The following is a 23,581-nucleotide window of genomic DNA, read 5'->3' on the forward strand; positions in this document are numbered from 1 at the left end:
AAAAAATTCCCAACCAGTTCTAGTGAGCGTGCTTGTACAATAAGGGCCAATAAGATACCGGAGCCAGTATCAGGAATTCCAAGCACCCCAAAACCTTAGAAACCTCAATTAAATTAGCATCATGACATTCTTGTTATAACAGGCAACTTTTCCCCTTTTTTACATCATTCACTCTCTTCTTTTCACACACACTGTCTCACACACCTGCATGTGCACAACTGCCTTTATAGGAAAAGGAAGATAGTAACAAAATAGGAAGATCCATGGCAGGGGGTTGGGGTTTGACTCAACCCATCAACATAGGCTGTTGTGTGCCTTTTGAATCCTTATCTGTTGTGTTTATGGCTTGGTTTTTGTTTTATTGACTATTCAATAGGTCTTCTGCAGGGACTGGTCCTATTTATTTCCTATGGCAGAGACTATTCAAATGTCCTGTAATCCTATACTAATTTATAGCAAAATCAATGCACTGGAAATATTCTATTTTATGGCATTCAAAGAATGTTTTCACTTAGCCTCAGAATTTATATTTATGATGAATTTCTGAAGCATGGAATTGTGTGCATGTGCATTATTGATGTTGCCTTGTTCTTCTGTTAATCTCATTAAAAAAAGAGAGGGAGAGAGAGAAAGATAATCCCATTTGGTCACTCTAGTTACCCAGAAATGTCCAACCCTAGCCTTTGCTGTGAAACTAGTTCTAAACGTTCAGTGCATAAATTGAAATAATTAGATGAATTACTGCAGTGTAGCTCTGTGTACAAGTACCAGTCTCACAACACATTTTTGAGCTAATATTTTAAGAACTACTGTAGCACCCTCAAGTGGTGATGCTGATCTTTATGTATAGCTTTTTCTAATCTTTATTTCCAGGCCTTAAATAATTCAATTTCATGCATAGGGTTGAACTGTTTAGATATTAAGTCTGATCCTGCACTCTTAGTTCAGGAAAAACGGCCATTGATGATAGTTAGTCACACTGCAATCTGAAGTGGGGGCTTGGGAAAGATTTTCTTGCAGTGCCCGATGATTTTATGTGGCCCATAAAACATTTCCTGTACCCCTGGGAACTGGTGCTGCTGCTTTTTGTGCTGGCAAATACAAATGTGCCGATCTTTAGAACACTCTACAGAAAAGAGAAAAACTAAAGCTAGGACTTTCCATGGCAAAGGACAGAGATGGATGGTACGGCAGAAACTCAAGAAGGCAAGAGCACAGCCTCTGGAACTTGCTGAATTAGCTGCACCCTTTCAGTGAAGCTTACTGCAGTTACTTATGACATTTACTGTGTCTCAGTGAAGTTTTCTAGGTTAACCTATGAAGCACTGTGGTGTCAGCTTTTCTCTTGTGGCTGCCTGTTTAAGCAGGCTTCCATCGTCTGGCCCTCTGAATTACCCCTTGTAGATACCAACAAATGGGCAAACGCTTGCCTCAAAAAATAACAAGTAGCATCCTATATTCATGATGCCCTCCCCTGGGACTTCACCTCTTTCCCAGTACCCAAAGAAGGAGGAGTCAGAGATCAGGGTTCTGTTCTGTGCTCTGATACAGATTTGTGAGACCCTGGACAAATCACTTAATCCCCCAATGCCTCAGTTTCTCATTTGTAAAATGGGGATAATGATGTTTACTTACCACAAGTGTTGAGGCTTAATTCATGTTTGCAAACCACTTTCCGGTCCTTGGTTGAAAATACCTATAGGCCTGCTTGTTGTCAACCAAATATCTTACAAAGTCCGTTTTCTTGAGTACAGAGAATCTCTGGACCAGACTGGTGTCTTAGATGAAGGAATGTGTATGGTTTTGTGGTTTGTGTGCCTTTTTGACCAAATGGTTACTAGATTTATGCCCTACCATTTTCAGTATATTTACAAATTTGCAGTTAAACGCTCATATAAAATATTCTACATAAAGCACAGATCACAGTAGCTAACACTTATATGCATCTTTCAAAAGACAGGATAAAAGAAAATAGCAGAGAATGTTAAAGCAAAATAGATGTTATAAACCTGTATTCTAGAGTCTGTACAAACACATTTGAAGGTTTTAGCGCTCAGGAGGTGTTATCTTCTTTGACACTTTTGGTGTGTCCCTGGTTGACAGAAAGTACAGCTCTCCTAGGAGTTTCCTTAATTAGCTTGAAGATTCCATATAATGAAATAAGCAGCTAAAACATAAGCATGTGAGCTACCATGTTCTCCAAGTATGATGTGTATGAGAATAATTGTATCCTTTAAAAATTCAGTAAAGGCACAGGCAAGTTTGTAATAACCTAACATTATACGAATAAATTATTATAATTTTATTAACATTTTTGCATCGACAGTGTGCTGTTTTGTAGTTGGGAGATATTTTTAAATGTTAATTGACATCTATTCCATTGCTATATGCACAGAAATTCATTTATGTTTTTAACTACATGACCTAGTCAGTCAAGATAAACCAGGGGTCTCAAACTCAAATGACTGCGAGGGCCACATGAGGACTAGTGCATTGGCCCGAGGGCCGCATCACTGACACCCCCCCTCCCTGCCCTTGGCCCCGGCCCCACTCCACCCCTTCCATGAGGCCCCGCCCCTGCCCCGTTTCTTCTCCACCTCCTCCTCCAAGCGGTTTTAATAAAATATATACACTCAGTAAAGTCCCCCCACTGCACTGGGCTACACCACCACTCCCCCCCTGCTCTGCCTCTTCCAGGGGTGGCAGGTTTGTAGAAATTTTGGTGGTGCCCAACATCTGCCCCCCCCAAACTCCGCCCCCACCTGCCTAAGGCTCTGGGAGGGAGTTTGGATGGGGGAGGGGGTCTGGGGTGCAGACTCTGGGATGGAGTTTGGGTGCTGGGTGCAGGCTCTGGGCTGGGGCAGGGAGTGGGGGTGCAGGCTCTGGGATGGAGTTTTGGGATAGGAGGGGGTGTAGGGGTGAGGGGTTTGGGGCATTGGAGAGGCTAGGGGCATTGGAGAGGCTCAGGACTAGGGCAGGGGAAGGGCAGCCTGCCCTGGGCCTAGGGGAGGGGGGCACTAGGACCCTGCGGCAGCAAATGATGCCAGAAGCTGGCAGAGTATAGTGTGAGCTGCAGGCTGTGGGGCAGTGAAGGGGCAGCAAGTGAGGCCGGGGGACACTCGGGGGAGGCACGTGGGGGCGGCAGCCGGGGCCAGGAGAGAGACCCAGCCCCAAACATTGGGGAGCAGCGCGCGGGGAGCTTAGCTGCCACATAAAATAACTTGGGGGGGGGGGGGAGTGAGGGGAGTTTGACGAGGACAGGAAGTAACTGTGGGGCGGGGCGTGGGGAGCTTGGCGGGCCGCAGGGAAGGGCTCCGGGGGGCCGCATGTTTGAGATCCCTGAGATAAACCCAGGATACACACAATTGAGAACATAAGGTTTGGGGAGTTGTTTGTGTAAGAAAACATATTGCTTAGTTAAGACTGTAAAATTTACATGGGCATAGTTAATAGGCAAAAGCCAAACCTCCTTGCCTTGGGCATATAGAGCCAGACTTTTAAAGATATTTAGTTGCCTAAAGATGCAAATAGGTACATAAGTGAGATTTTCATAATTGCCTTCGTGCCTAACTCCTATTGATTTTAAAAGCCTACATTGATTTTAAAATCCCACTATTCACCTGTCTGTATCTTTAGAAATCTGCCCCATAATCCCTTCAGTTGACCCACTCTGAGGGAGTGGAGTAAATTTTTAAAAGAAAGCTTATATCCTGATAAAGTAAGTGCAGGAAGATTTTTGAAATGAAATCTCTTCTTGTGTGACTAGCAAGTTCATTAAGTCTGATGTGCAGCTACCTGTACTCATAAACGTCTATTAAACCAGTAAGGACATGCCTAGATAATCTTCCAGCCGTATTTCATTCTTCTCCCCATGTCTTGTGTTCCATGAGAAATTAGTACATTTGCCTAGACACCCACTTATAAGCCAATTTATTTGCTGATACTTAATAACAATTGACCGAAAACATTAACAAACCCTTCAACTAGCGTCAGAGGTCCTAAATTGTTTCAGGACTTATGTGACCAGGAGTTAAATAAATGGGGCAATTTGCACTTAGAAAAGTATTTATAAATGGATTAATTAATTTCTTTTAACTTTTTTATGGAGATGAATGGGCAGGAAAAGATATACACCAGTACTAACCTTCCTTCCTTTTCGTATTAATAATAATGTTCGACTGATCTTCAGATCTACATCCACGTATTCAATTTCCTTCCTTTCATGCCAACAAGAAAGCTGTCTATCAGCCAGAGATTGGGTGACAAGAAGTCCCAAGAAACACAGTGCTGTTTAAAGGAAATCTTTTTTACCATAGGGGAGAAGTCTTCAAACCAAAGTATTTTATAACTTGTCGGTTCCTTTTTAAAGCTCTGGTATTTCTTTGAAATGTTGCCTAGCTAAATCGCTTGCATTTCACTAGAATTTTATTTTGTCTGCAAGTTCCTTTTGGGAGGTGGCAAATTCGGAATTTCTCTAAAGTCCATTTGTTCTGTGCTATAATATTGATTATAGATTAAATATAAAGGGGTGGCACTGGACCATTCCAGAATGGGGAGTCAAAGAGGCCCAGACATATTTCAGGTGCTAGGATGGAGAGAGAGAGCCCTCTAAACCTGCATCACATGTACAGCTACATCACACCTCATGCTTCTAGTCAGCAATTTAGAATGTAAGAATGGGAAGAATAATGTCAGCGGTATTCCTGCAATAGGGATGGAAGTGTTCCGGGTTATACAATAAATAGCGACTTTTCAAACATGACAATGTGTAGCTTCACAAACAACTTCTGTAGATAACAACCATCTATTTTTTATAAGGCTTCAGAGATAAAACTCACATTTCTGTAACAGTCACCTCAGCCTTTAGAGCTTCTTTATGAAGCATCATCTGATCATTTTTTCCATTGATAATTTCCTTCAGTAATCACCTTTATCAGGCAGCCTAGCTGGCACCTCTACATGTACCCAACTTTATCATCAAATATTGGCAAAACTTTGCTGCACAGTGAACTAGTAAAGAATATACATGTTAGAGACCAGATTCCAGCATTTGCCCTATCCTGCAAGAAAGACTCAGACATTTTTTGTACTCTGAGGACAGCTGCATCTCTCCATTACTGTTACAATGGAATAACAGAAATGTAGGTCTGGAAAGGACCTCAATAGGTCATCTAGCGCCGTCTCCTACTCTCGAGGCAGGAATGTTTAGTGTCTCTGCCTGTCTTAATGATATAGTTTTGTAGTTTCATCATAACTTCTTTCAGGTAAAGGTTTTAAAGAGGGAAGTGCTTTTTTTGAATGAGAGGAACAAGCTCAAGCACAAATCATTAGTATTTATTTATTTTATTTATTTGTATTGAGGAGGAGTACTAGGCATGGCCCCATTATGTTAGGTACTGTACAAACACATACATCCAGTCTCCTTGAACTCCCTTTGCTAGTCAGGCTTCCCAACTGCCTCCACTGACAGTGAGTGTGACTCCATCCTTGCCCCTGTACTCTCCTTTTCCTCAGTGTCATTTGTCTGCATTTCATTACCTCTGCCCATTTGCAGAATTGTAGACATTAGAGCTGGAAATGACCTGTCCGATCATCTAATCAATCCCAACTAGTAGGATTGCCAACTGGTAAGATTGTTCCTTACAGTACATTTCCTAATGCTTTGCTGAGGACCTTTAAAAATAGGTTGAAGAATGGGATTTCTGTCCCTTCCTTTGGAGACTATCCTGTTCTTTGGCGGTCTCATTTTGGGAAGTATTTGCTGATGTTCAGCCTACATCTTCCATCTTTTTTATTTTTACCCAGTTACTCCTAGTTTATAGATTCATAGATTCTAGGACTGGAAGGGACCTCGAGAGGTCATCGAGTCCAGTCCCCTGCCCTCATGACAGGACCAAATACTGGAGTTGGGACCTCTTCTATCTAATATATTTATCTATCTCAGGAATTTTTAGGATATCTGTCACTATAAAGTGCAGCATCCCAGGTAGCATTTTAAGGTAATTCATTTTCATCCTTGGTGTTTACAACATTGTCATTGCATGTGTTGCTATGGCACTGTCTTCATTCTACCTCTGCTCAGCCATTCCTTTATCTAGTCACCTTAATTGCTGAAATTCAGGTCTCTTTGGACCCACCGAGTCTCATCACTTCAGACAGCCATGTCTGTACAAGCAAAGCAGCATGATTGTGTCACCCCAACCTCAAACAACTCCACTAGCTTCCATTTCAGGAACTAGTTTATAATTTCCTTTGTTTTTAGAATCTTCTGTGGTGTGACTCCACTTAGTCTCACTGGGTTGTCTCTTTGTTCCCCACCCTGTTCCTCATTAACCTCCTCTCTGTCCACCCACACACACTATGGCTACTGCATGTGAGCCTTCTCCTCTGCAGCATTTGCTGTTTGACACAGCCGCTCTGTTCCCTTCTGCCTCATCGACTCTCCATCTCATTTAAAATCACCCCTGAAAACCAATATTTTTTCCTCTAGCCTGTACCTCTTAATTATTCTCTGTCTATTGTAGATCTAGGATTTTATAATGTTGGTTGATGGAGGAAGTAGAATCAATATCCAAATTAGATGCTGCTTTCAGAAAGTCTGCAATTCATTGTCTATCTCAGTGGTTCTCACCCCGGGATACATATACCCCTGGGGGGTATGCAGAGGTCTTCTAGGGGGTACATCAACTCATCTAGATATTTGCCTAGTTTTACAGCGGGCTACATAAAAAGCACTAATAAAGTCAGTACAAACTAAAATGTTCATACCGACAATGGCCTGTTTATACTGCTCTATATATTATACAGTAACATAAAGCGCATATATACATGTATTGGATGTGCATTTTATGTCATTTACTGATGTGTGCAAGCACGTTAATGACTTTGAAGTTGTCATGGTGTGTATGTGGTTGCTATGTAAAAATGGATAGATTTTTTTTTTTTAAATGAAGAGCTGGAAGCGGCGGTAGTGGCAACAGTGAATATTGTAAGAAATTGAAAATGACTAGGGAAAAAACCCATCATCAGTTCTGCCTGGAATATATTGCTTTTGGGTTCACATCTACAAATAGCAATCCACCTCATGCTTTGTGTTTCCTTTGAGGAGAAACTCTATCAAATAACAGTATGAAGAGGTGCATTTGCAATGACATTTGAAGACAAAACACTCTGTGCATGCTGGTAAGCCAGTAGAATTTTTTCAAAGAAAGCTTTCTGGGTTCCAGACTTGAGAGCTTAAAATGAAAAAAAAGATTTCAACTATTTCCACAAAAGCACTTGAAGCTTCGTATGTAGATCGTTTGGCCACTTGACATCTGAGTTCAAGTGATATTTCCCCAACATTCAACACAACTCAGCTCAACTCGACTGGTAAGAAACCCATTCATTTTCTCAGAGGTTAGCAACAGTAACCTCTCTGCCAGTCAGCAAGAAAATCTTCTTGAGCAGTCTTCAGACCATGGTCTGCAAATGAAGTTTAATGACTTCACACTAACCCAGTTCTGGTGTTCAGTACAAAAAGAGAACACTGACCTTGGGAACCAGGCGTCGGATGTTCCATTACCTTTTGGGTCAACATTTCTTTATGAAGTCTCATTTTCTGCTATGACTGCCATCAAGACAAAGAGCAGAAATAGACCCAGTGTGGAGAAAAACTTAATTGTGGCTGTCGCTTCACTGCCTCCCAGAATGACAAGACTCACAAATGAAAAACAGGCTCAAAGATCACACTGAAATGTAAGTATAATCTTTAAATTCCAATCCATCTATTTTATAATTATATGGTAAAAATGAGAAAGTGAGCAATTTTTCAGTAATAGTGCACTGTGACACTCTTTTATGTCTAATTTTCTAAGCAAGTAGTTTTTAAGTGAGGTGAAATTTGGGGGTATGCAAGACAAATCAGACTCCTGAAAGGGGTACAGTAGTATGGAAAGGTTGAGAACCGCTGGTCTATCTCGTGTGTCACATAAGCAACAAACTTTTAAGATCTTGGCTGTCCTGCAAAGAGGTCAGTTGTATTTTCTCTCCATTGTTAGAAGCAACAGAGGGTCCTGTGGCACCTTTGAGACTAACAGAAGTATTGGGAGCATAAGCTTTCATGGATAAGAACCTCACTTCTTCAGATGCAAGAAGTGAGGTTCTTACCCACGAAAGCTTATGCTCCCAATACTTCTGTTAGTCTCAAAGGTGCCACAGGACCCTCTGTTGCTTTTTACAGATTCAGACTAACACGGCTACCCCTCTGATACTTGATCTCTGTTGTTAGTGTCTTGGGTCAACTCTTCATGAGTGCTCATCAGGGTTAATCCGTAGTGTATCTGGAGTTTTTCAGGGGAGCTCAGTGGAGGGATAGCTTCAGGGGAGGGATAGCTCAGTGGTTTGAGCATTGGCTTGCTAAACCCAGGGTTGTGAGTTCAATCCTTGAGGGGGCCATTTAGGGAACTGGGGTAAAAATCTGTCTGGGGATTGGTCCTGCTTTGAGCAGGGGGTTGGACTAGATGACCTTCTGAGGTCCCTTCCAATCCTGATATTCTATGATTCTATACCGGAAACCTACTGACTGCTATGCTTACCTACATGCCTCCAGCTTTCATCCAGACCACCTCACACATTCCATTGCCTACAGCCAAGCTCTAAGATACAACCGCATTTGCTCCAATCCCTCAGACAGAGACAAACACCTACAGGATCTCTATCAAGCATTCTTAAAACTACAATACCCACCTGGTGAAGTGAAGAAACAAATTGACAGAGCCAGAAGGATACCCAGAAGTCACCTACTACAAGACAGGCCCAAAAAAGAAAGTAACAGACCGCTACTAGCCGTCACCTACAGTCCTCAACTAAAACCTCTCCAGTGCATCATCAAGGATCTACAACCTATCCTGAAGGCCGATTCCTCACTCTCACAGACCTTGGGAGACAGGCCAGTCCTCGCTTACAGACAGCCCCCCAGCCTGAAGCAAATACTCACCACACATCAAAAACACCAACCCAGGAACAAAACCCTGCAACAAACCCCTGTGCCAACTCTGTCCACATATCTATTCAAGGGACACCATCATAGGACCTAATCACATCAGCCACTTCATCAGGAGCTCGTTCACCTGCACATCTACCAATGTGATGTATGTAATTTCCCCCATACTAATCTCCCCCTACTGTTACTCACACCTTCTTGTCAACTGTTTGAAATGGGCCACTCTCATTACCAATACAAAAAGTGATTTTTCCTCCCTTGGTATCCTACTATTAATTGAATTGTCTCGTTAGACTGACCTCCATTTGGTAAGGCAACTCCCAGCCTTTCATGTGCTGTGTATTTATACCTGCTACTGTATTTTCCACTCCATGCATCTGATGAAGTGGATTCTAGCCCATGAAAGCTTATGCCCAAATACATTTGTTAGTCTCCAAGGTGCCACAAGGACTCCTTGTTGTTTGTCTGTCTGTGCAGTCTGTACTAGCCCTAGCTTAAATTTCCAATACTCCAATTCCCTCTTATTCCATGACTGCTTACTTTGCTTAAGAGACTTTGGTGAGGGACTTTGTCAAAGACTTTCTGACAATCCAAGTACACTATGTCAACTGGATCACCTTGTCCACATGTTTGTTGACTTCCTCAAAGAAATCTAATGGATTGGTGAGGCATAATTTCCCTTTACAAAAGCCATGTTGACTCTTCCCCCAACAAATTGTGTTTGACTATGTGTCTGATTATTCTGTTCTTTACCATAGTTTCAACCAGTTTGTCTGGTACCGAAGTTAGGCTTGCTGGCCTGTAATTGCCAGGATCACCTCTGCAACCATTTAAAAAAAATCAGCGTTACGTTAACTACCCTCCAGTCATCTGGTACAGAGGCTGATTTAAGTGATAGGTTACATTTCACAGTTGTTAGTTCTGCAATTTCATATGAGTTCCTCTGGAACCATCTGGTTCTGGTGGCTTATTACTGTTCAATTCATCAATTTGTTCCAAAACCACTTCTATTGATGCTTTAATCTGGGACAGTTCCTGAGATTTGTCACCTACAAAGAATAGCTCAGTGTGGGAATCTCCCTCACATCCTCTGTGGTGAAGACTGATACAAAGAATTCATTTAGCTTCTTTGCAACGGTCTAGTCTTCCTTGAGCGCTCCTTTAGTACATTGATCATCCAGTGGCCTCACTGATTGTTTGGCCGGCTTCCTGCTTCTGATGTACTGCAAATTTTTGTTGTTGTTGTTTAGTTTTTGTGTCTTTTCCTAGTTGCTCTTCAAATTCTTTTTAAGCCTACTTATTTGTATTTTTACACTCAACTTGCCAGAGTTTAGGCTCCTTTCTATTTTCCTCACTAGGATTTGACTTCCAATTTTTAAAGGATGTCTTTTTGCCTCTAACCACCTCTTTTACTTGGTTGATTAGCCACAGTGGCATTTTTAGGTCCTCTTAACTGTTTTTTTTTTTTTTTTAAATTTGGGGTATACATTTAGTGTCTATGATGTTTTTAAATAGTTTCCATTCAGCTTGCATGCATTTCACTTTTGTGACTGTCCTTTTAATTCCCATTTAACTACCTTCCTCATTTTTGTGTAGTTCCCATTTTTTGAAGTTAAATGCTACTGTGGTGGGTTAAATGCTACAGTGGTGGGTATTTTCCCTCATGCAAGGGTGTTAAATTTAGTTACATTCTGATTGTTATTACTTACAGGTTCAGCTGTATTCACCTCTTAAGCCTGGTCTACACTGTGGGGGGTGGGGAGGATCGATCTAAGATGCGCAACTTCAGCTACGAGAATAGCATAGCTGAAGTTGACGTATCTTAGATCGATTTAGAATTACTTACTTCGTGTCCTCGCAGCATGGTATCGACGGCCGCCACTCCCCCGCTTCCGGAGTCGACGGCAGAGTGATTGGGGATCGATTTATCACATCTACACTAGACGCGATAAATCGATCTCCGATAGATAGATCACTACCCCGTCGGTCCGGCGGGTAGTGTAGACGTACCCTTAGATCAGATCATTTGCTTCACTTAAGACTAAATCAAAAATTGCCTGTCCCCTTGTAGCTTTTAAAATGTCATTAAAAACATAATATATTTTCTCCGAAGTAGCAATTCTGTGTGTTAAAATAATATATTTATATGGAAGGAAATGTTACTAGTTAGGAATTTGTATTATGTATACAATATTGTATCCTAGACTACACAACCAGCAGGTGTTTGGAAGGAATCATATTTGTTTTTTAGGGTCTTATTCTTGTCTTCAGTTGGGGATGTTGGGAAAAGACAGGATTTTTTAAAAAGGAGATTAATTTAATTAAATACCTCAGATCTCAGTATTTGTATTTTTTTTGGAAGCTTTATGTTTGACTTCTAAATTTATTTCACAATACAAATTTCTTTCTTTACCAAAATAACATCCCAATCTGACTTGCTCTTTTTCTGCAACAAAACCACATTTGTGCAATGTCTGTAGAGGAGTTATTTATTGCCACTTGGCTGTTACATTTTAAACACTGGCGCTTTTTCCTTTTTTGAGGGGGATCTATCCTGCTTTCTATGCCGCAATGGTGCATATGTATTATGATACACTGTTTCATTACATAACCACATACACAGACCAACGCCATTCAGTGTACAGATGGACAGAGTGAATGACGCACAGAATTAAAAGAAGAAAAGGGGAACTCTGTTTCAGACGTTAAATTGGGACTCGGGAGTACTGGGCCTGTCCCTGGCTTTGCAACATGGACAAGATATCATAATTAGTCTTGGTAGAGTTCAGTTTTTAGTTTTTTAATAATTGTGATGGATAATATTGATGATTATGTTTAAGCATTTTTATATTTTTGTCCATATAAATTTTCACAGTGGGAACACTTCTGGGGGGTAATCAGACAATAGGGGAGGTCAGGCAACAATTATTTAATGATGATAGATATTGAGATTCAAAAAGTTAAAGCTTTATATCCATTAAACACAAATGGTCAACATCACATGTCAAAATATACCAAATAAATATCCATAAATTAAACTCTAATAAGTTTGCAAGCTTCATTTTTTCTTACATTGCCTGTCTGTAAATTTCAATTAGTATTTATGGAAATATTTTTGTTTTTTGTGTGTACAGTGAAATCAATGTTTACTGACATTTACTGATAAAAATCTAATCCTTCCAAGCCTAATCATAATGTATATGCACAAGGGGGCTTAAGTTAGGTTGCATGGTCAATTTAGATTACAACCCTGAGACTTCCTGTGAACAGGCAGCATTCCCTGCCCTGTGAGAACCCCATTGAAGATAGTGGGGTTCCACATGGGGACAGAAATTCACCTGCACACAAGAAGGTGCAGGATCAGGGCCTTAATCCTGCTATTTCCTAACTTTTGAGTATTTGACTTTGCAATCTGAATGCTCTTTTAATATAGTGTTTTGTATGTAGATATATATACATTATCATTTACGTTGTATGTGTGGATATAGTCCAAATTTAAATACATGAAATCTCAATTGTTAAGAATTTTAAAAATACTTGAAAGCTATTGAAATTATATGGGCTGCTCAAGAATCTTAATCTTTCCCTTTTAAACTGTGTTGGACCAGATACGTTTTCTTTTTTCTGTATCATCAGTTATTTTTCTCACTTTTATACAATCATTCATGGTTTCTGTGCTATTTTTGCCTTTTTATAGATGCCTTTGATGCTTCCTTTATACCCATCTTGTTTTTTTAAAAAACCCCAAAACTATTTTTCCTTTTAATTTGGTTGTTGTTACCCTTTTTTGTTGCTGTTTGTTGCTAATAGTTCCAATTAGTCATGAGATCCCAGGAGAGTTCATTGACTTGTTCATGCAATTTTCCAGTGATCATAATGAGATTTAAATGAGGAAACTGACAAGGACTCTGGACTAATGTTCAGTTCACTGGTGACAGAACCATGAATCAATCCGATGGACTGCTGACCTATGAAAAGTTGCATTGGTTACATTTAGGTAACGGTGGTAGAATGCATACCAAGACCTTTACTTCTAAGAGTCATGAGTTCACCTTCTAGTTTTAATTAAATGTCAGGATCTAAGTTCTGAAGATCAAAATGATTATTTCTTTCTTTCAAGTGCTGCCAGGAAGGAAGCACTGCATGTGTTCTCCCCCCCCCCCCCCATGAGATAAGGGTTCCTTTTCATCTAAATGTTATGACTTTCCATCCCTGATTTTGAAGACATAAAAATAGTGCATGAAATTTGTTTGGGTATAAAGTGATTTATGATCAGACTGGTATTTTAACAGGAAAAGCAGGTTAATTGCGCAACTGCTTAATTTTTTCTTCAAACTATAGGGTTTAAGTTGTTAACCTCATCATCCATCTATCTTTTTTATTTTTGTAATCACACTAAAAGTTTCAGTAAGATCCAAGGGTTTAAAAATGAATGATTTCTCCATGGGCTTCATTCCCTGAACTATAACTGAGGGAAAGGATTTTCTAAACAGCTTGAGTGATCCGTACGTAGGAATGGACAGGCATGGTATATGTTGGGTGTTGCTTGTCTGAAAGGGGGTAATTCCTATAGGGGTTGGTTCACTTGGCTATCACAGGGAAGAAGACGACTTCTGGGAAGAGAAGGAGATTGCAACTCTGGCTCCTTTTCTCCTTGGCCTCCGACTTTAAAACCTAAGCATCTGTTGCTATGGAAACCCAGGAGCCTGATGCTCAGAGAAGAGGAATTGTAACCCTCTGCCAAAGTAATCACATTGGACACCAATTGCAGAAACCCCCGTGCCCACTTCAATCGTGTACACATTTTCTCCTCCATTAGCTGTAAAAGTGCATTAATTAGTGGCCCCATTTAGCCTTGGAATTAACACCGCACGAAGGCCAGGTCGTATTGTTTTGCCCTGTAACTGAACAGGGTTGAGGGTGGTGACACACACAGAGCGAGAACCCCTCACAGTCCTCTTCGCTCCCCACCCCAAGCAGTTCCCATTTGTTTATCGCAGGCTCCTCTGGCGAGGAGCACAGTTCGGGTGGATTTCCACAGAGGGGCGCTGAAGCACGTTTTAATGCAGCAAAATGAATTAATACAAAAATAGTATGAGGCACAATATACTGGATTTAATAAAATAAAATAAAACGTGAAGAGCGTGGGGGTGGGGGCGGGAGCGGGAAAGCCCCCCCCCCCCCCCCCCCCCGCTCGTTTCAGAGGGATCGCTGCTCATTGCCTGGAGCCAGAAATCAAAGCTCACTGAAACTGGGGAAGCAGCTCGCAGCCAGTGGCATCAGGCGACGCTTTCGTCCTCTCCCCCCTTCTGTTTTTTTTTCCTCCCTGGGAGTTTGCTGTGAGCCGAGCTGGGTTTTCAGGCATAGAAACCTCGTCAGGCTCCCTGCTCCCGGCCGCAGGCTCCTGCCTCCCCGGCTGCGATCAGGTGTCTGTTGCTCCTTTTCAAGTTCTTTCCCGAAAAGCCACAGGGAGATGGCTGGAGAGCAGCCCGCTCTTCCTCCCCAGAAGTGCAACGTGCTTTGAATGAGGTTCCCAGTTTGCAGCCTGCTCCGCTCGCGCGCTCTGTGGCACTCCTGGAATGCGACCTCGGAGACGCCTGCCCATCCCGGAGAGGCACTGACAGCTGGCGATCCACCCGCTCCCCCTCCACCCCCCCCCGGCTGCCCAGGCACACCCCCCGGACCCCATTTAATACTGATCCTCTCCGGCGCCATTAGCGGGGGTTCGGCGTATCTGGGTGGCTTGCAACCTTGGCTGGTGCAACATTCCCGGGGCCTGTTCTTTGTTTTTTTGTTTTTGTTTTCTTTTTAATCCCCCCCCCCCCACCAATGCTGTTGAAGCCAGGGAGAGAAATAAATATGCGGTCTCCCTCCTCGCTCTGCCCTCCACCAAAGCGCCACTGATGTGCTACGGAGAAGAGCAGAGCTCACCTGTGTGTAGCATGCTGTAACCCCCTCACCCCACATACACCCCCAAAAGCGTCTCCCCCCCCCCCTTGGATTGACTTGATGGCTTCACTGTACCAGAGATTCGGTGGGAAGATCAACACCTCCCGGTCTTTCCCCGCGCCACCCGAGGCGAGTCACCTTCTGGGGACTCAGTGCACCGAGGAGAACAGCGCTGCCGGCCAGACCGCCCGCCCGTTACAGCAGGAGAGCCGAGCCCGCTTCCAGTACCAGCCCCGGAGTGACGCCGAGGAGGAAGATGTAAGCCCCCAGCCTTGTTTGGGTTTTGCTCTGTTTGTCCGAGTGTGTGTCTCGTGTGTGTGTCCGGAGGTCGCTTGACTGCCTTCTCTCTGTCTTGATCTGCGCCCCGCTTCCCCGCAAAAGGCCAGCGATGGTGCTTTATTACTGGCCATATAAAGCCCCCAAACCCCCTCGGCTCCCGCTCTCCTGGGGTCTCTGGGAATGAGTGGGGTGGGGAAGGTCGGGCTGCTGTGCAACATGCGTAGGTTGGGTGCGTTTGGAAACCGCCCGTGTAAACGGCACCCATGCCCCTCCGAGTGAGGCTGGAAGTTTTTGCCTGGGGCAGAAGGCTCCGCTTCGCTTTGCCCCCTCTTGTCCTTCCTGCCCAGCTCCAGAGCCCTGCCGGGGAGAACTTCGCACCCGACGCGGCCATTTTTGTTTTGGTTTTGCTCGAAACTCATGGATAATGACACAACACGATGAGACGCGAGCCCCCGGGAACGTGTTGGATGCAAACTTCGCTCCCTGCACGTTCCCTCCCGCCGCGGCTGCGGGGAGTAGCGGTTTCAAAGGGTTTCATTTGCATATTGCCTTAGTAACAAATGACTCATCCAGGCCACTGGCTTGCTGCTGGGACTCCTGGATGGAAAGAGTTAAATCACCTTGGATCGATTGTGCCTAGTTATTTCTTGGGGGGAGATTTAGAAAGGGGAGGGTCCCGGAAGAAGATCCAGACAATAAATCAAACAGATAGTTCCCCATGACTAGTTCAGCCTTGCGTGCTATTATATTTGTAAAGGGTGTGTGTGTGTGTGTGTGTGTGTGTGTGTGTAAAAACGGCAAGGGGGAAAGTAGCTGCAATTTTGGAATAATATTTCTATCTATTAAAATACTTATTTTCCCCAAAGGTAGGTTAGGAGCTGTGATCAGTTTTAATTATAGAAATCACTGGTAATAACCCTTATAAGTACCAACTTAGAACGTAGTTTTATGTCTGAATCCCTGAAATTACTGTTGAGGGGGGTACTGTAGCCAAGGGAGTTGTGGGGTTTTGGTTTTGCCCTGTTTTCTTCCTTCCATGAAGACTTTTTGTGGCAGGTAAAGCGGACTAAGTTTTTCTAGCAGAGAGGAAAGTTGGTCTCAAATCCTCCGGCAGAATTTCCATTCTGTTCATTCCAAGGGCCAGTAGGTAGCTGGAGATGAGTTTACTTTTCCCGGTGACTGGTGAAATCCTCACTAACATCCTAAACACGACACACAATTCCCGGGGGTGGCGGGACACACAAACTAAAAACACCCGAGACTTTTTTTTAAGTGTTGATTTAAAAACTTTTCATTCTGAAACTGTATCTCCGGAGGGCTCTCTGTGATGTGACATTGTAGCAGAAATGTGCCGAAACTTCAGCTCATTGGCCTCTAGGTGTCGCTACGAGAAAGCGAAATTGCTGCTTTCTGTTATTGGTCTCCGGAATATTTTTCTCCTCTGGATTTTTTTGTTTTGTTTTGTTTGCTTTAAATTTAGCTTGGAGCGTATCTTTGTGGGTTTTCAATAGGACAGATGTCTAGAACTGTTTGTCTGATCATCAAAAGCGTCGAGCCAAGAAACAAAGGGAATTTAACGTGCAGATGATTTTTGCTGACACTGCTCTAAAAAAACCAAACAAACCCTCTTTTCCAAAGCTAGGCTCATCAGTAGAGTGATCTGTATAACAAAAGTCTGCATTGCAAAGGCCTTTTCCCTTTAAGCGGGGGGCAAATATAGGTTATTTATGTGCACAAACAGTTCAGATTAATTCCAAAACCACGTTGCTAGACTGTAAGCGGATTTATTTTATTTTATGTTTTTAGAAAAAGAACGGTGCCGTTGACTGCGAGAGTTAAGTGTACCATGTCAGGCAGTTAGCGCTTGGGAACTGCAATGCAAACGGAATTGATTCATAGGCTTCACGTACATTTCCCTAGAGAATCATTCACGTAGTTAAGGTTAAGATGGAACCAGAAAGGAAGTAATGACATTTGCCTTTAGAGTGACTATTGTAGAAATATACAATGAATATTTCTGACTCAGGTTGGGGTAGGAATAGTTGAGGTAACAACCCTCGGTTTGTTTAGATCTGTACAGAAAATCGGCATTTGTTTTTGGAAACTAGTTGTGCTAAGGGTAGGAATAATGAGACACCTTAACGGTGGTAAAATTTAATTTTGAAAATATATTTTTTCCAAGAAGCAGAGGCACAAATTATTCTATACACCTCCCTCCCCCGCACGCGCGGGCTCTCACACACTTCTCCTCTGGAGAGCTGTGACTTTGGGAGCTGTCCCAGGTCCTGGAGTGATTCAACTCTGCCAGGGAATGAGTACTCTCTCTCGCTTTGCACTGGGCAATTCAAACGGAAGCTGGTGGCTTTATTGCTCTGTTGTGCCTTGTTGTCAGTCTGGGAAGTGTGCTCAGATATACACTAGGTAGATTTCTGACCTTGGCCATTGAACACTCCTTGTAAACAGAACGTTTTTTTCCCTTTTGCAACCAAACTGGCTGCTGAATATCTGGATGACAGCGGCAATAAGGCTCTTGCAGGACAAATTAATGCAGCTTTTGGCATAAAATCCCTAAGGGGAAAACAAAATGTGAGGCTGGCACAAGGACAAAACTGGGTGCATGAAGTGCAAAGGTTGTGTGATTTGGTGATATACATTTGCAGAAGCTACTTACACTGAACAGAGAGAATACTGACTGCTGGCAGTTCTTTTGAATTGTAGTGGCATATGATATTGCTGTCTGTAATTAGGGGGGAGCTTGCCCGTGATTGTATGATAAACCCCTTTGAGAGAATTAAATCTCTCGTGTAAATTTCACTCTGAGGCTGAAACTGAACATTCAAGATATTTTTCCCAGCAGAGGATTTTTTTTCTTTTCCAAATTAATCAGTTCAACAGTTGCTAAGTCAGAGGTAGGAAATAATAATAAAAAAAAGCTTGTGTGTGTGTGTGGGGGGGAAATACTTCAACTAAAATATAGCTAAGATTTCTTTTTAAAAACCACTAAATTGTTTTATAATGTGCTTAATAATCAGGCAGATTGAGAGGTTTTTTTGAAAAGGCTAATCATGATCATAAGGTTCTTATACCTTAACGATATTTATTCTGCATTTTATATCGCGGATTGGTTTTTATGGGTCAATTATTATCAAGTATTTCTTAAGTATCAATACATTCCCCAGTGCTGTACAAGACAGAGATGAAGACAGGGGTCTGGCCTTTCCAATCCATGCTGTTGTTTTTATGCAATATTTCTCCTTTCCTATGTATTACTTTCAGTACTAGAGGAAACTTACATGTAATTAAAATAGAAACAAAAACCTGTATTGAAGCAATGCAAAGAGTTTGATTTGTACCCACACAATTAAAAATGAGGAAATGTCAGAGTTAAGATTGAAACTCCTCATCCCACCATGAAGTAGCTGATGAGAGTGAGGTGAGTTTCATCATGGAATTTGAACTTTTATAAATGAAATAACACAGTTGTCTGGATGCAATTGGTATTTTGGCATCTAAACTTCACAGTATTTAATTCTGATAGCTGGTTCTGCACACCAAAAAGAAACAAACATGTTCATTGATTTGGGGCATCCTGAGTAAAATATTGATAAGTTTATGACATTTGTTCTTGATTTTGTTATACTTCTGTATCATCCTAAACTAGATCCCTGATTCAGTTCTCTTTGCACAAGTCAATCTCCCATTGGTTTCAGTGGAAGTACTGAGTTGGCCAGTTATTAAAACTGTAAAAAATGACTGGTCATGTAAACATATCCCAGACGACATAATAGTTTTGCTATAAATGTGCCTTTTCAAAGTAATTTATTGGAATATGGTACAGTACCTGTGAAGAATGTAACCAAAGTCCAGAGTGTTGTAATAGCAGAGTATTAATTTATGTTCTGGCAATATAATCACCTTTTTTTCCTCTGAGATTCATGCTTTCCATATTATCATGTAAACAGGAGATCTTTCTAGATGTTGGCTTTAGACTCCCCCCCCCATAAAATAGAGCTTTTTCATTTTTCCTAAGCTTTCTTTTCTTTGGAGTCATAGTGATTAATGAGTTTAATTTTTGCAGGCAACTGCCAGGAGGTGCTGAGTAAGATGTACATGCTGATTGTGTATAACCCTGTTCCTTTTAATTACTGTGATGATAACAATGCATTAATCAAGTGCATAAGCAATTGAGCACTTCTCTGTAATACAGAATATTGATCTATTTCATAAGGCATTGACTATTAAAATGATAACCACAGTAATCCTTTTAAAATTAAATTCCTGATGATGAATTATGTGTTAAAGCTTTCTACTGAAGTGTCATATAGATTTTCTGTATAAAGAGCCAAATGCTGCATTTCTTTTTCATTTATTCTTCAGGTAAAACTCCTATTGACTGAATGGGATTTTTTGCCTGAGTAAAGGATTGGATCAAAATAAAGTAGCTCTCATTTTTACTTTGAAATGTGGAATACTTTTCATCCAATTGTATTTTGAATATTTGCTTCGTTGTATAAATTGATGCTAATTTTTAAAAGAAATTGAGCTATATTGTAGTTTTATAATTTTCAATATTGATAATTCAGACTGAGACTATTTTACAAAGTGATCATTTCAGTTGTAAATAGAAGATAAAAAGATCTGAGATCGCTGCTTTGAGAAGTAAATCAAAGGTATACATGTTTTATTATTGTTCAGCTTGTTTGAACAATATTATAAATATTACAGCCCCTGGAAATATTTGACACTTCATATGTCAGATTTGCTAACACATGCAATAAAAGTATTATTTTTCAATCCATTATTTTACTGTTGGAAAAGCTATTGCTTACCAGAAGAGAGTGTCAAGGTCAGTCTTGTATAAAGGGTTATGCAAGAGCTGCAGAACAACTTAAATGTCGGAAATGGCTCAGTCCTTTCCCAAACAGATGAATGTTTCTTATTTTATATATTCTGGAGTGGTCATAAATCAGTATAAAGTGAAGTAGTCCATATGGCTCCCAAAAATCTCTATATAGCTCAGATCAACAGTTTTCTTTCTGCAGTATTTGATGCATTCTAATAGTCTCTCCTGCAGCCTATTCATGGTAGGCTGTAGGATGTTGGGCGCAGTTATCCTGCTGCCTTTATGGGACTGAGGCCACTAACTTCAGTGGAAGCAGGATTAGGTCCCCATTGATTCGTTCAGCCCTTCTCTTGAAATTAATAAAAATGCAGTTTGGTTCTATGAAGAATAATAATTATACATTCATAAAGTTAATCTTCTCTCTGATTTGTCTGAATGTGAGTTAATTATATATTTCATTATGTAACTTAACATTGGATAATTTAAAATTACAGCAATAGGGGTTTTTCATGCATTGCTTTACAATTGCTATATTTGGAATTCAATGGCTTCATGATTTTTGTTGCTGGTTTAAAATTAACCTTCCTGTTTTGCAAGCCTTCCTAACAGTGATCAGGCCTTTGATGTATTATTATGCATCTATTAAAAATCTGCTAGGTAGAATATATTTTTAACACACAGTAACAGCTATGCAAAGAGGTTGACTCATCTCTCTAGTGGTAGTGAAATGCACAGTAACTTGAATCTCACCGAGTTAGAGTACTCAGCCCAGGTCCTTCCTCCTGAGCTTGCAGGGGCTGGGAGGAATGGGAAGAAAAGGTACAGAGTTCCAGGAGGGAGTACTATGCTTTGCTTTTAAAGGAACTTTCCAGCAGACTGAAAGAAAGACGCTGGTGGGCTCCAGATGAAGCTGTATACAGCTCTCCATTGTCATGGATTCAGTGAAAGGCAAGAAATGGGGGAGAGAAGAGTGGATTCTCAGAGCTTCAAGAAGGGCTTGGAAAACTCCCCTGGAGCACTAAAGAAATACAATCTGCAGGAGTAGAATCATCTGTATAAATGTACTTTAAGGGCTCGATTCTACAGTCTGCATTCTAGTAAAGATCCCCTTCAAGCCCAATGATTTCAAGTTGCTTTTACAGGGAGTTTTTGTCTAAGAAAGGCCTGCAGGATGTGATTGGCAGAGTGCAGTTCGACGTATGGATTTTCACATTGTGACCAAGGGGTGGCAGCATTTCTAATTTAGTATTTTGCCATAGATTACTTAACATAGCAATTTTTTTGTAGTAAGTCATAATCTATTTGTTCGTATAGCCACTTCTGTGTTTAAGGGTTACCTATGTGTTTCTGTTTATTAAGGGTTAGTTTCCCAGATCTGAAGAGCTCTTTGTAGGCTCAAAAGCTTGTCTCTGTAACCAACAGAATTTGGTCCAATAAAATATATTACCTCACCCACCTTGTCTATTTATTAAGGGTCATTTTTGTTGCTTATGATTTTCTGAAGGTTTTATAATTTTGCCTAAAATTTGGCATGCTCTCTCTGTCAGGGACTAATGGTATTTTCAAAGTTTCTTCAAAAATGGTTGAGCCATTTTAAAGCACAGGAGGAGTGGGGGAGGAATTCATGCTGTTTGCTAAGAAAAAATGTTTGCTACTTTTTAATAAACATCTCTCACACCCCAGAGGAAAGGGATGGAAACTTTTTATTTGATAGGGTTATAGGATAAATTTTCAAAAGTGCGTAAGGGATTTAAGAACCTAAATCTGTTTTTAAAAGTGACTTAGATACTAGGACTTAGGCTCCCAAGTCACGTAGGCATTTTTGAAAATGTTACCCATAATCCTTAGATTGTAGATATGCCAGTTATTGGTATAGTGAAAATTGGACTTCATTTGGCTAAGTTATATGGGTTAAAAGTGCACTTTGCCTATGTGCATTAGATTATGTTAATAAATCTGACATTCTCCTACTGGTCTATTGGCAGTGTCCATGTGTGTATAAAATGAGTAGAAAAGTCCACAGAATAGTCAGTTTCTCAGGATCTCACTGGAAGTGCATGAGTATGCGCCATGAAATAGAATGGAGTGTAAGTATTAATAGGTACAGAATCGTATAGTACGATCTGGGAAGATTTTCTGGGGAGTGAATGGATTACACTTGTTCTGTGCTTGTTGTGTGGAGGGGATATCTGTGCGCACCCCCACTTGAATGCCCATTAAGTGGCTGGGCACATTCTGTCCTCCATCCCCCAATGTTTAATTTTGTCTATTAGCTTGGAAGCACTTTGAGGCAAGAACTTTTTATTATTATTTATTTGTTTGTTTGTATAACAGTAGCACCTACATTTGAGATTGGGGCACTATTGTGCTGGGCCCCAAAGAGCTTACAAACTAAATAGAAAAGGCTGACAAAGAGTAGGAGAAAGTAAGTATCATTATCCCCATTTTACAAATAGTGAAACTAAGGCACAAAAGGATTAAATGATTTGCCCATGGTGACATAGGAAGTCTCTGGCAGAGCTAGGCACTGAACCCAGATCTCCTGAGATCCCAATCCAGTGCTGTTCATGCCACCTGACCTTCCTTCCTCGCTATTTCTTAGCTCTTACTTTGTCTTTTGAGGCTTAGATTTTTCAGAATCCTGCAGAATGCAGGACCTCCCCCCCCTCAAAAAACAAAACAAAAAAACTACAGAGAAACCTAATATCACTGGCTTTGGAATATTCTTTTGTTCCTGGAGCTATTTTATTTGTTGGAGGGTTTTGCTTAAATGCTTGCTTTGCAGAATGCTTAAATATTCTCTCATGTAACTTGTCCCGTTAGTAGTCCTAGAGCACTTGCTTTTTGTCTGCTCAGGCTAAGCAGACAAAATAAGAACATAATAACGGCCATACTGGGTCAGACCAAAGATCTATGTAGCCCAGTATCCTGTCTTCCAACAGTGGCCAATGCCAGGTGTCCCAGAGGGAATGAACAGAACAGGTAATCATCAAGTGATCCATCCCCTGTCACCCATTCCCAACTTCTGGCAAACAGAGGCTACGGATACCATCCCTGTCCATCCTGGCTAATAGACATTGATGAACCTATTGTCCATGAACTTATCTGGTTCTTTTTTGAACCCTGTTATAGTCTTGGCCTTCACGATATCCTCTGGCAAGGAGTTCCACAGGTTGACTGTGTGTTGTGTGAAAAAAATACTTCCTTTTGTTTGTTTTAAACCTGCTGCCTATTAATTTCATTTGGTGGCCCCTAGTTCTTGTGTTCTGAGAAGGAGTAATAACTCTTCCCTATTTACTTTCTCCACTCCCGTCATGATTTTATAGACCTCTATCATATCCCCCCCTTAGTTGTCTCTTTTCCAAGCTGAAAAGTCCCAGGCTTATTAATCTCTCCTCAGATAGCTGCTGTTCCATACACCTAATCATTTTTGTTGCCTGTTTCTGAACCTTTTCCAATTCTAATATCTTTTTTTGAAATGGGGTGACCACATCTACATGCAGTATTCAAGATATGGGCATACTGTG

The 23,581-nt window shown here is 41.3% G+C and overlaps 1 protein-coding gene across 5 annotated transcripts in view; it reads left to right on the forward strand.

Moving 5' to 3' along the window:
- The window catches only part of DPP6 (dipeptidyl peptidase like 6), a 783,790-nt gene that overhangs the window by 179,373 nt on the left and 580,836 nt on the right, over positions 1–23,581 (forward strand). The window contains exon 1 of one of the 5 annotated variants that reach the window (XM_005297191.5): positions 14,054–15,190. The exons of 3 other annotated variants lie outside the window; for them this stretch is intronic. In XM_005297191.5, coding sequence (XP_005297248.1) covers positions 14,993–15,190 — 198 coding nt within the window. In that variant the 5' untranslated portion in view covers positions 14,054–14,992. Of the gene's footprint in view, positions 1–14,053; positions 15,191–23,581 lie in introns of those variants that run through there. One more of the 5 variants, XM_042859189.2, reaches the window with a different exon arrangement.

The sequence above is a fragment of the Chrysemys picta genome, chromosome 2 (genome assembly GCF_011386835.1).
Source record: "Chrysemys picta bellii isolate R12L10 chromosome 2, ASM1138683v2, whole genome shotgun sequence".
Taxonomy (NCBI): Eukaryota; Metazoa; Chordata; order Testudines; family Emydidae; genus Chrysemys; species Chrysemys picta.